Source organism: Pyxicephalus adspersus, chromosome 1, assembly GCF_032062135.1.
Source record: "Pyxicephalus adspersus chromosome 1, UCB_Pads_2.0, whole genome shotgun sequence".
NCBI classification, from domain to species: Eukaryota; Metazoa; Chordata; class Amphibia; order Anura; family Pyxicephalidae; genus Pyxicephalus; species Pyxicephalus adspersus.
Window position 1 is genome coordinate 168,990,890 of NC_092858.1, and position 12,968 is coordinate 169,003,857.

The 12,968-nt window shown below is 43.3% G+C and overlaps 1 protein-coding gene across 1 annotated transcript in view; it reads right to left on the reverse strand.

Moving 5' to 3' along the window:
* Nucleotides 1-6,762, reverse strand: part of C2CD2 (C2 calcium dependent domain containing 2) — a 56,513-nt gene extending 49,751 nt beyond the window's left edge. Inside the window, exon 1 of the mRNA XM_072421249.1 lies at nucleotides 5,922-6,762. Coding sequence (XP_072277350.1) covers nucleotides 5,922-6,173 — 252 coding nt within the window. The 5' untranslated portion in view covers nucleotides 6,174-6,762. The remainder of the gene's footprint in view (nucleotides 1-5,921) is intronic.
* Between the last annotated feature and the right edge of the window lie 6,206 nt (nucleotides 6,763-12,968).

The window sequence follows — 12,968 nt, forward strand, 5'->3', positions numbered from 1 at the left end:
TCCGGTGGAGTCTTTAAGAAATTAGGGAAGACCACTCCAACGGACAAAATGGAAAGGATCCTTGTGACCAGTGATGTGGGCAGCTAAAGACCCTTCTCGCACTATGAATTGCAAAACAGGGAAGACTGGAGACATGCTGAGAGACCATGAAAATAACACAAGGTAAAGAAAGAAAGAGAATAGATGAGGTTTGATGACTAAAGTTATAATTCATTACTTCATAATTCATAGGTTCTTCATACATAATTACATACAATAAAATGATGCCTCCTAGACCCATTGTATTATCATGAGATTGGGATGTTCGTACTATACATCAACTAGTACATATCATAAACCGAACCATGTCAGTCTATTTCAAACAACGCGTTTCACCTATATTGGCTTCTTCAGGGGTATTGTTTGGATTTTTACGGTCTTAGTGTAGCTAAATTCAATGTTAGGAAAAGCAAAATAACAACCAGAAAGTTGGTTTTGATCCTTAGTCTCTTATATAGTCTTCCTAAATCTCTATATATATTTTGATATTTTCAACCATATGAGATAGGGCAATTTTTCTTTTTAAATTGCCACTTGTCCCTTAAAGTTGGGTCCTAGGAGAAAAGCAGCAGTGTGTTACAGAAAAAGTTCTGAAGGTCAGGGATTATTGACAGATCCTGAATGCAGTGCTGTGGCAGGGTGCCAAATATAGGTGAAACGCATCGGGTGAAAGACTGACTTTTATGATATGTAGTTTATGATATGTGTATGTTACGTTTATGATATGTAGTAGTTGATGTACAGCAGGTGTGCCCACACTTTTTTGGCTTGCAAGCTACTTTTAAAATGACCAAGTCAAAATGATCTATCGACAACGATATGTGTACTTAACTCTCGTGCGCAGTAGAGTTTATTTTGAAAGGCAGGGCTCCGCTATCTACTCGCATCACCTTTGCGATCTACCGGTAGATCGCGATCCGCGTGTTGGGCACCCCTGATGAATAGTATGGACATCCCAATCCCATGATAATTCAATGAGTCCGGGATGCATTATTTGTTTGTATATATTTATGTATGAATAACTTTCATGAATACATAATTATATATTTATCTATCAAACCCCTTCTATTCTCTTTCTTTCTTTAACTTTTTTTCATTTACAAGGGTCGGCACTGACTATATATTTTTTAAGTATACCACAGAGAGACAGAGGTAAATCCTCAAAAATCACATGAGCATGAATTTGAGTATTTAGGGCATTGAGATCTAAATGTTTTTTTGTTTTGTTTTTTATTATTCAAATGGAAGGAGTTGCTTTGTTAGAGTTCAACTTTAAAACACAACTTCACCTTGACTATGCCAACCCACTGAACACAGCTCTGGGATAATATTTACCTTTGTTCCCAAGACAGCAATCTCTTCTACGATAAGATCATGGCTGGCTCCTGCATTCTGTGCCCTTTGGCTCTATTCACTCTAATAGCTAGGTTGTACCTGAGGCGGCCACCATGACTGGGGCTTACCTATGGCAGCGCATAAGGCCATTGTGGTCTTACACAGCATGAGGGGAAGTAGGCCAAAAAAATTAAAAGTTTGCCAACTACTGGAAGGCAAATGTTATGGGCGGTTGGCATTTTCGCCTTAGTACAGAACAGATTTAAACCCAGAAATTTTATTAAGCCGGGTGGGAAGAAATTATAACCGGGTATTGAGACCCAACTCTTCCAAAAACTACCCAAAAACAGCCCGGTGGTTACTTAAAAGTGCCGGGTGGTGTGCCCGACTAAAAGGGGCTGGGGAGAACACTGCAGTATATGTTTGTAAGCACTGTAGCTTCCTCCAGCTATTCAAAAACACACTGGTTGGCCTCTTTCCCTCCAATATTGGGCTTAGATAATGTTAGGAACATTAGAGGGACGTCCCTAGGGATGCTATAGATTGGTCCACAATATGTCAGCTCTATAAATACATAATAAAAATGATTAATATCCAAGATGGGCTGCACACAGGAGGGTGAGGGGGAATATTAACGTCTTTTAATCTGTGTTCTCCCCAGCCCCTTTTAGCTGGCTGCACCGCATGGCACTTGGCATGGCACTTTTTAGTAACCATTTGTCTGTTAGTGAAAAGTTGGGTCACAATACAGAGCTGCCACCCACCTACAGCTTCTTCCCACCCAGCTTGAAAAAACATTTGGGGAGAATACTGCTCATTATTATTACACAGTATTATTATCAATGTTTTCAATCATGATTGTTACAAATCACTCAACCAGAACTGCTGATTTCTATTTAACTGAGCTGTCACGATAGGAGCTCATGTAGCTTTTTATGGTTCCACATAATAATGAAGTTGCACAAGGAAAGACTTAACCCTCGGGCGATTCAGTGGATACACAGCTGGCAAAGCATAGATATTGGAATGCGGTGTATTCGGAAAGAGAATAAAGGGCTAAGCATTTGGTCCTGTTCTACTGAATCGGTTGTAAGGAATATATTTAAGGGATTGGGGGCAGGATATATAAATTGCTGATGACACAAAGGTATGTGATAGGGTTAAGGTGTCTGTAACATGGAACATAATTGAGAATTGTTAGAAGACGTGTCACAGAAATGGAAACAGCAGTTCTAAATGCAAAATGATGGATTTAGGGAAAAATAATCCTTGGAGTACAATTTTGGAGCGGGGAAAGTGAAACACTTCTGGGATGTATCCCTAGAGGGGTCACCAGCAAAAGGAAGAATGTTTTGATTTTGCTATATGGATACAATTTTGGGGTATCACCAGGATGAAAAAGAAGGTCTTGATTGTCTTATATAGATAGAATTGTGGAGTGAATGACTTCAGGGTTCTCCCCAGGCCCTTTTAGCTGGGCGCACCACCCGGCACTTTTTTGCACCCACCCGGCTGTTTTTGGGTGGTTACTGAAGCATTTGGTCACAATACAGGGGCTGCCACCCACCTACAATTTCTTCCCACCCGGCTTAAATAAATTTCTGGGTTGAGCATTGGACTTGATTATTCACCAGCTTGAGGAAAGAGGTCCTGATTCCTTCGTATAGGGAGAATAGTGGGGTGTAACACTAGAGGGGTCACCAGCAAGAAAAGGGGTCCTGATACCCCTATGTAGATAGAATTGTGGGGTGTAACACTAGAGGTGTCACCAGCAAGAAAAGGGGGTCCTGATACCCTTATGTAGATAGAATTGTGGGGGTATCACAAGAGGGGTCACCAGCAGGAAGAAGGAGGTCCTAAATCCTTGATATATAGATAGAATTGTGGGGTCACCATCACTAGAGGGGTCACCAGTAGTTGGAAGGAGGTTGTGATTCCCCAACGTAGATAGAATTGTGGGGTGTATGACTAGACCAATCAACAGCTGAAGGAAGGAGTTCCCAATTATAAATTTAGAGGTTTAGATGGACCTTATTTAGAATATGAAAACCAGTTCTGGAAACCTCACTTACAGAAAGATATTGATCTTAGATTGTAAGCTCTTCAGGAAAGACAGGGTCTTCTCCTCCTCCTGTGTCACTGTCTGTCATATGCAACCCCTATATAAATACGCTATATAAATACTGCCTATTTTTAATAATAATATTAGGAAGAAGAAGAAATAAGCCCAGAGACACCAACAAAATTGGTGAAAGGTTTGGGAGATAAAGCGATTCAGAGACAGCAAGAATTTAATAAGTACAGTGTTGTGGAAAGAAGGCAATGGGAAAACAAGATTGAAACCTTTATATACATGAAGGGTGTAATGAAAAGGGTTTAGTAATGCAAGATGAAGAACACAGGATCATGACTTCAAACCAGCAAATGAAAAGTTTAAAACTAACTATAGAAACTATTATTTTATGATTAATGCAGCAGATGTAATGGACTGCTTGGTCTTTTTCTGCCATGGCTCTTCTATGTTCTGGGACAGGTGTTGCTGGCTTTTGTGTCTGAACACAGTAATGATTAAAAAGAGAGTCTGACCTGCTTTTCCTGCAATGCAAACACTTTTTCAGTAGGACACGTTGCATCCACAGAAACACAATGCAAAGCAAACGATGTTAAATGCAGAACCGTCATCCTCTCTGCACCATTGAAGTTAAGGGGAATGTGCTGACCTGAGCTTCAAACACGGAATATCAACATCGACATGCACAAGCCTTAAAATAGTATTCTCTGTGCAGTTTCTGGAACAGAATATAAAGTCTTGTAAAATTGGAATTCTTTCCTTTTCGGAATTACCAGTTGGAAAACATAATTAAAAACCATAATCTATGTGGCCGATATCTCAACAGACACTAAGGCTTCGTACAATCGTTAAGACTTTTGCTGTCGGAAAGGATCTTTTACGATCATTTCCAACATAAAAGACTTAAAGATACATAAACGAACGATGTACATACACCACCATTCTACTCTATGCAGAGGGGAGGGAGGAGAGCGAGCGAGTGGCACCCAGCTGCGCTCTCTTCCCTTGTATTACGATCATTCGTCGTTTGTGGATTTGCCAGGACAGATCCATGAACGATGTCGGACAAGCGCTGTATACACGCCAGATTCTCCTCCGATATTAGCCCTGAGGTGATAATCGGACGAGAATCATTTGATGTGTGTACATAGCCTAAGTGAGAGACAACGCAATTGCACCAATTGTTATTATTATTATTATTATTATTAATAAACAGGATTTATATAGCGCCAACATATTAACGCAGCGCTGAATTGTTCCCTCTTGATGCCAATCTACCAGACTGAATATTAAAGGAGTTCTTTTTTTGGATAGGTAAAACTTCAGTCAATCTTTCTGCTGCCCAAAACTGGAAATAATTTTGTAAAAATATAAAAGCCATGTTTAACACTACAATAATAATATAAGTTTGCTAAAAATACTTTCCCTTCAAAGTTAGAATGCACACCATTGGCACCGATACCTCTCCGAGATCCAACAATGGCCTTGTCAACCAACAATTACAGCAATAGCCTGACTGAAAATAAACGACCCACTTCTATTCTTCTGGCTGCTTAAAAGACCGCTGGCCCTTCCAAGGCTTTTCAGTAGTCAAACATCGTACCCATGTCTTTGTTGTGAATGAAAGGCCCCTTGGCATAACCACTGACTCACATTTTTAATTCTCAAACCCTGAGTTCACCTTGTCAACTGTTCTCGGAAATCAAAGCTCGGAGATGCCAGGAAAAGACGTTAAGAAAGATCCCATGTCTTGCTGGCAGCCACAAAGCTATGGGCAATCTATTATGGGGTCATTAGGAGCTTACGCCATTCTGCATTTCCAGCCCTTATCTATGATGTGTAGATTCCATGGCTAACAGTAAAGCGATGGAGTCCAATATTAGGTCTCAGAACAGCAAGATAAAACCAATGGAGGTCCAAGCTCCACCAAACTGTCAAAGGCACAGTGGTGCCATTTTCCTCTCTTGGGTCTTCTGTAATATATACGGATAAACAATGAAGATACCCAACCGTTAACCATGAACCACCTTTATCTGGACTGGTGAGAGGAAACAAATACAGCAGAGAAGTTGCCATCTTAGACAAATACTACATTAAAAAACTGAAAGGAGTCAACCACCGACACCCAATTATTTTGTTTTTTGGTGGATTTGCCCTATAGATGACTTTCCAGTTTTACCTTGGATCATCATTACTCAGCAAAAATGCAGCAGGAAGTGGCCAGGTGGCATCAACTTCATTAATGAGATCGAGAATTGTAAAGCTTACCAAGCATGTAATAATTGGACAGTACAGCTATATATGACTACCTAGAATGGGCTGAGTCTGTGTCGATCCTTCCTTTCCTAGTCTGGTGGATCCAAAGGAGCCTAGTACATACATTAGTTGCCTTTAACAATGCATTTGATGAATACCTTCCTGGAATAAAACTTTAACCTATAAGTGAAAATCGGCACCATATAAAATTGGCACTTACCCCTCTTTTCCCAGCCTCCTCATTCAGTGCAGTTATCCAAGCCTTCAGCCACTGGCTCCTCCAACTATTCAAAGACAAAATCCAGGACAACAGAGAATCCGCCTCGCTGTGCTCACCAGAATACCCCAATTTCACTTTGCGGCTCCACAATCCACTCCAAACATTCTGGAAGAGATAAATGGCAAGCGTGACCACAGCAGCAACAAACAGGGTCACCAGCCCAAGCCACTGAGGGTCTCCAAACCAAGACATGGCTTTGTGCAGTCAACACATCAAAAAGAGGTCACCAAAGAATCTTCATAAAGAAGCAAATACGTTCCAGTAGATGCGTAATATTCCTTACGGGTTGTCTCACCAGGAAAAAAGGAAATAACATAAAATAGACCGTTCAACTTCCATGTCTGATGTCTCCTAAAAGAAGGTCATGAAGAAGATGCGATCAGGAGAAAAAGACTGGAGCACTGGTATGGTGGAGCTGTAATTCCTGGTGAGGAGAAGAAGACGGTACAAGCGCTGTATTTGGTAGACTGGTTCTTAGCATGCCTGGTTCTCAACTCCGCCGAAGGAGGCAATAACGCTGCAACTGGCATAGACGTAGCAAAAACTCCCTGATCTCAGACCTGCCGGAGTAACGTCATCTTCGTCATGTTTTAGCTGGAAGGTGAATCCCAAGAACAAGGAAGCTCATTCTTTCCTCTCCTGCAATACTCTTTCAGTTTTGAAATCCCACAAGCTTTAGAAGATATGCCTTCCAGGAAAAACGTAGGTAGTCGCCGGTTCCTCAGCTCGGAGGTTGCGAAGGCACAATGAGGTAACGACACTAGGATGGACAGAACACACAGCAGTCATTAAATAGGAAATAAATAAAGCATTAGACAAGTTTCAGTTTGCAAAAACTGTTTTGGTAGGTGAGTCATCGGATAGGTTATCGTACACACCCAGAGGGCCGAGAGGTGAACAACAAAACATTGAAAAGGGACACCATCATTACACAGTGTATAATGTTTACATTTCTAGCGTGTTGTAATATGCAACAGGATCATTTAAAAGCTGTCTTGCGTTCCATACAACGAACTTTGCCTGGGCTGAGATAAAGTCTTTAAGGTTGTTGCAGGCAGGAGAAAACATTTCCTCCGTCACCTAGACTTTGTACCTTGATAGCAAATGACAAGGTGGTCTAAATGATTGGATACATTTCAAACAAAGAAGAAAAATAACAACCCAAAATAACAAATCACATTGCATTGCCACCCTATAGAAAGATATAGGTAGCGTAATGGTACTAACAGTCCTAAAGAATCACTGGGGCATTCTCAGGGCTGCCATCTTTTTCCTCCCAGCTGCCAGGGTTTTATTGCAGAAGGAGATAGGTCAGTGCTCTCGCCAGCCCCTTTCACCCGACACTTTTCAGTAACCACCCAGCTGTTTTTGGGTGTTTACTAAAGAGTTGGTCATAATACAGGGGCTGACACCTACCTATAATTTCTTCCCACCCAACTTAAAAAAAAATTCTGGGTTAAACACAGCAGGTGATGTCCCTTCTGCAATAAGCATATGCTTACCTGCCTGATCACTTGCGCATGTGCAACTCAGCACTGGTTGCCAGATTAACCTGGGGTTACGGGGACTGAATGAATTCTGGTGCACATGCGTGGGAGTTACGTCATCCTGGACAATCAAGATGGCAATTAGGAAGAGATAGCATTGCCCTTTGATGGAACAGGGACAGACGGGTATAGCAGAGTTTAGTTACTCCTTAATGTTGGGTTAATCGCAACCCTGGATCAACATTGTACCAATCAGGTATCCAATACTTTACTGGCTTCTGTTCCACCCACGTCACTCCATCAAGAAACATTGAGGACTTCCTGTGCCAATGGTCTTCAATTGTTTCCAACTATCTAAAGACTACAGAACAGCTCCTGCCTGGATGATGGAAGGAAAGTGGAAAACGTGGTGGAGTGTTCTGCTGTTCTATCCACAAAGAATGTAGAAGAGTGAGAGTTGTCACCCTAAGACAGGAAGTGCATTACTAGCAGGAAATAAAATCTGTAATTCAGCAAACTCATAATTGGTGATCGGCAACATCTTACATTTGGGTTTAGATGATTTTTTTTAAAAAAAGTGTTTTTGTTCAATTTAAATAAATCAAAGTTGGAACCGGATGGCAAGAAATCATTATAAAAACATCACCCCCCCCTCGCCACAAATTCACAAAGTAATGTTCCGTCGCTGTATGATCTCCAGAAAAGCTTTTGTTTATACAGCTGCGAGCTTCTGACGGCAAAATACATATTTGCAACACGTTTGTTATGCGTCATGTTACCATGGCAACATCGGCCAAACGGCAAAAGGCCGACATAACCCCCATCACAGCCGGATTTCTACACAAATGTAATAAAACAAGGACATTAACTCCTTTAGGGATGGAGATATTTATGTAAATAGACTAACCGAGGATGGCGACAACGATCAGCAAATGGGAATCCATGTATTGGGACTCCAATACTGGTAATATGCTCGTACAATGTTCGGGGACAGCAAAGGTCTACTACACATGAACACATACGAGGGTTCAATAAAAACAGCAAACTGGTAAATGTTTTTTCGGAATTCTGAAATTCCAAGGAAATTACAGCTTTAAGGGTCAAGTTTTAGGGTCGGGTTGACCAGAGGCGGGTCAATCCAACTCAAGACACTGGCCAATACAAACTGGGAAAAGGCCAACTTGACCAAACTAACGAGCAAGTCAACTCAACCTGGCATGCTGGTCAACCCAGTCCAGAAGGCTGATCAGCCTGACCAAACCCAGGGGAAAAGTCAATCCAAGCCAGAAGCTTGGGCAGTCTGGCCAAGCCCAGGGCCAGGTCAACCCAACACGGAAGGCTGATCAGACTTAGCAAACCTAGGGAAAGGTCAACTCAGCTCAAGGTGCTGATCAGTGTGGTAAATACACAAGGGCAGGTCAGAAAGCCTGATCAGCATGTCCAAACCCAAGGGGCAAGTTAACCTAAACCAGAAAGTTGATCGGCATGGCAAAACCTAGGAGGAAGGTCAACCCAACCCAGAAAGTTGGTCAGCTTGGACAGACCTTGGGGAACGTCAACGCAACTCGAGGTGCTGGTCAACCCAAACCAGAATTCTGGTCAGCCTGGCCAAACCAAGGAGGTCAACCAAACCCAGAAAGCTGATCACTCTGACCAAACCTAGGACAAGGTCAACTCAGCTCAAGGTGCTGGTCAAACCCAACCAAGAAGGTTGGTCAGTCTGGCCAAACCCAGGAACAGGTCAACCCAACCCAGAAGGCTTAATAAACTGACCAAACCTGGGGGCAGGTCAACCCAACCCAGAAGGTTAGTCAGCCAAACATAGGGTGTAGGTCAACCCAACCAGCAATTTAAAAGCAGATCAAAACATCTAAATGTTTATTTATTTCTCCAGCCAAAACTTGTTAGTAAAATATTGAAGTCTCTTAGGAAATTCTCACCCCATATCGGAGATAACCAGGACATTCAGGAAAAAGTTTTTTTTTTGGTAACAGACAGCAAAAATTAGGTGTGTGCATCCTGCCAAAACGTCTTTAGTTTAGTATGGAGCAGGGAAGGGTTAAAACCCCTATCAGGTTTTATTTTTGCTGTCCATAACCCTATAGGGTCACTTTCCTTAATTCCCTGTCCCTTCCGGTCCGATGACAACATTATCACTGGAACAGGAAGTGCTCCTTCAGCAAAGCTTAGACAGAAGTCAGAGGTGACTCAGCCAGCTGATAAAAGAAGAAACCTTATAGAAGGATCTCTGATTATTAATAGGCTGCATTATTATGGCACACATTCACCTACTTCAATAAAATGCGTACTTGTGAATCTGCCCCTCAACTTTCCCTACTCCATTCAATAGAGAAATCCACCTTTTTATATCTGGGACTTCCAGTTCTGTTGTGGAGCCAATGTTACCGTACAGATCCTCCTATGGCCTCCAGCCAGCGTGTCTATAGGAGTGGGCGATCTTCCTGTACATGTGTGAATGCTGGGAAACGCTGTATGTAAATATTTACACCACCCAGACAAATATAACCTGCTCTGCACTGCTCCCTGCAAATATAGGGAGTGAGTGAGGAGCCGGAATCCTGCTACCGAAGGATGAAGATTTGCATGGCAAATTGGAGGCCGATTTCTTGTTCTTACCTATAAAATATAGGAATGGCAGAGTAATCCTTAGCATTAGGAGGCACTCCCTGCTCCCCGAGCATTGCATTTTTCACAATATTTAGCAACCATGTAGGTAAATAAACAGTGGTGGGGAGCAGTGGGTGGATATGAACAGAACTGGAACTGACTGCAGACTGACTTTAGCACAGTTGCAGGGTTCCCCGGACAGATCACAGATTCATTTTATTGTTTACTTGGTAAGGGTTTGTTATAATTATGCTGCACGACACTGACTGTGCCAGGAGTTTGGATTACTCACTATGCATTATTTAAATACGTAATAAAAACGTAGACGCAAGACGATCGCAAGCTGCGGGAACATACAAATGAACCCATTCAAATCTATTTGAAACAGACTCATCACCTGTATGGGACAGGACAATCAACCCATGTGAAGGTGGGCAGGCTAACACCCGGATAATCTAGCTGACTGCCTGACGCCAACTTCCCTACACCCGCGCCCTTGCGCCAAATTCCTGAAGCCTTAGCATCGACTCCCAGACGCCCGTGCTCTTGCGCTGACTCCGACGCCCGCGCCCTTGCGCCATCTCCCTGACGCCTGCGCCCTAAAGCCAACACCCTGAAGCCTGCACCCTTGCGCCAATTCCGATGCTTGCACCCTTGTGCCAACTCCCTGACGCCCGCACGCCGACTCTTCCACGCCCACCTCCTTGCGCCAACTTCCTGACGCCCGCACGCCGACTCTTCCATGCCCTTCTCCTTGTGCCAACTCCCTGACGCCCTTGCACATCTGTCTGACGACCGCGCCTAGCGGCAACTCTCCGACGCCCGCGCCCTAGCGCAGACTCCCTGACGCCCGCACCCTAGCACCGAATCACTGATGCCCGCGCCCTTGCACCAACTCCCTGACGCCCACACCCTAGCGCCAACTCTCTGAAGCCAGCGTCCTAGCGCCAACTTCCCGACGCCGGCGCGTCAACTTCACGACGCCGAAGCCCGCGCCCAAGCGCCAACTTCCTGACACCAATATTTTCACACCAACTTCCTAGCCGTTGCTTTACCAATGCTTTACAGATATACAACTCCTGATCATTAATACTAATATATCCGCTTACATAACAAATAAAGACCATCTGGGAAAATTCAAACATGGCTTTAATGTACAGCTTCCTCTTTATCTTTGGCAAGGTACCACTTTGATTCTGTGGGGGGTATTTAAGATACCAATTATTACATTATTTTCTTATAGTTTGCAAGGTGTGGCCAGGTGTGTCATTGGGTTACATACTTTGAGCTAAAAATTGCCCCTCTTCCCAATCTCCAATCATTGGGAGGGGAGGATGAGGGGCAGAAATAGAATAGCGTGTCTTCAGGCATTATCTCCATTAAGTGTTATTAACGGGACATTTCCGTCATACTCGTCCCTACACCCAGTCATTACAGACCTAATGAAAGTTTTATCATCATCCGTCCTCCATTCACAGAGGCAGCACAAAGACATCTCACGCTCCCAGGCATCTTCATTAAGTGAAAGCAGAGAGGTGTAATTATATGACGGGGAGAACAAAATCTGATCCAACACCGGGGGAGTGCAAAACTCCCAGCACTGCAAGAGTTTCCTCACTTCCTGTCTGGTAAAAGGTTGTCACCAAACCAGGAAGTGAGGAGAAATCCCTCCATACAGCAAGAAAACCCATCAGGGGTTCTCTAATTGTTCCCTATTTTATCCAAAGCCAGCCAAAGGGAACGTCCTGTGTTACTTACTTTAACAACACACCTGTGTACATTGGTATATTATAGTGCTGGGTGGCTGGTGGTTAGGGAGCGCATCTGGCTGAATTACTAAAAATGTTCAGGTCAAGTAGTGCACTGGGAGGTAATCCCATTCACAGTATTGGATTGTAGATATAGACTTTCTACAGCGCTACATAATATGTTGGCCCTATAAAAAACACAAGATAATGATACAAAACTGTAGCATTGCCAGGTGCAATCATTCCAGTCACCTGACTGGTTTAGCAACACTCAACTATGAACAGGTTCTCTTTACCATCCATTCAATCCATTCTAAGGCAGATAAAGATCTCACTTCCTGAATGTGGAATTCACCTTTATACAGGTGTGACTACAGAGGGCCGATATGTACAAAACTATCACACATACACACATATGTGTACACACACACACACACACACACACACACACACACACACACGTATGACATCCCCATGTTGATCCCACAAATAATGAATTCTGATACAATGTAACCAAATAATTTCCTGATCTCCTCTGCGGGGTCATGGGATCCCTGTGTGTGATAACGACATATCACGCCAAGCCGCCCTCCACCCATCGCTCACATGACCTGCAGGGATCGCTATTCTGTACAGCGGTCATTAAAAAGTGAAAGAATTCGGGGGGGGGGATTCAGGATCGTTTCTTACTTCCTGGAGGAACAAACAGGAACTGAACTCTCATTGTAAAGATGGGCAGCGAAAAGTCACAGCGAGCGCGTCCACCATGGTGGGAATTTGTACAGAGAGGGGAATGAGTCCTAATAAATGTCATGTCTTTTTAGAAATGAAGGGGAAAATATTTTTTAATCAAATGTCAAATTTGTCCAAAAGTGATATTTATGTGTCTGATAAGTGACATGACATGCATCCACATTCTGCAGCGTTATGATTGGATCCCCATATCTAGTCTATGAAGAATGTAATAGGTGGAGCTGGAAAAACAAAGTGGGCAGAGACACCTGATTCCCCCCAAGGTGGGCGGGGAGACCCCTTCATTCCCCCCCCCCCAGGTGGGCAGAGAGACCCCCCATTCTCCCCAGGGTAGGTGAAGAGACCCCCTCATTCTCCCCCCAGGTGGTGGG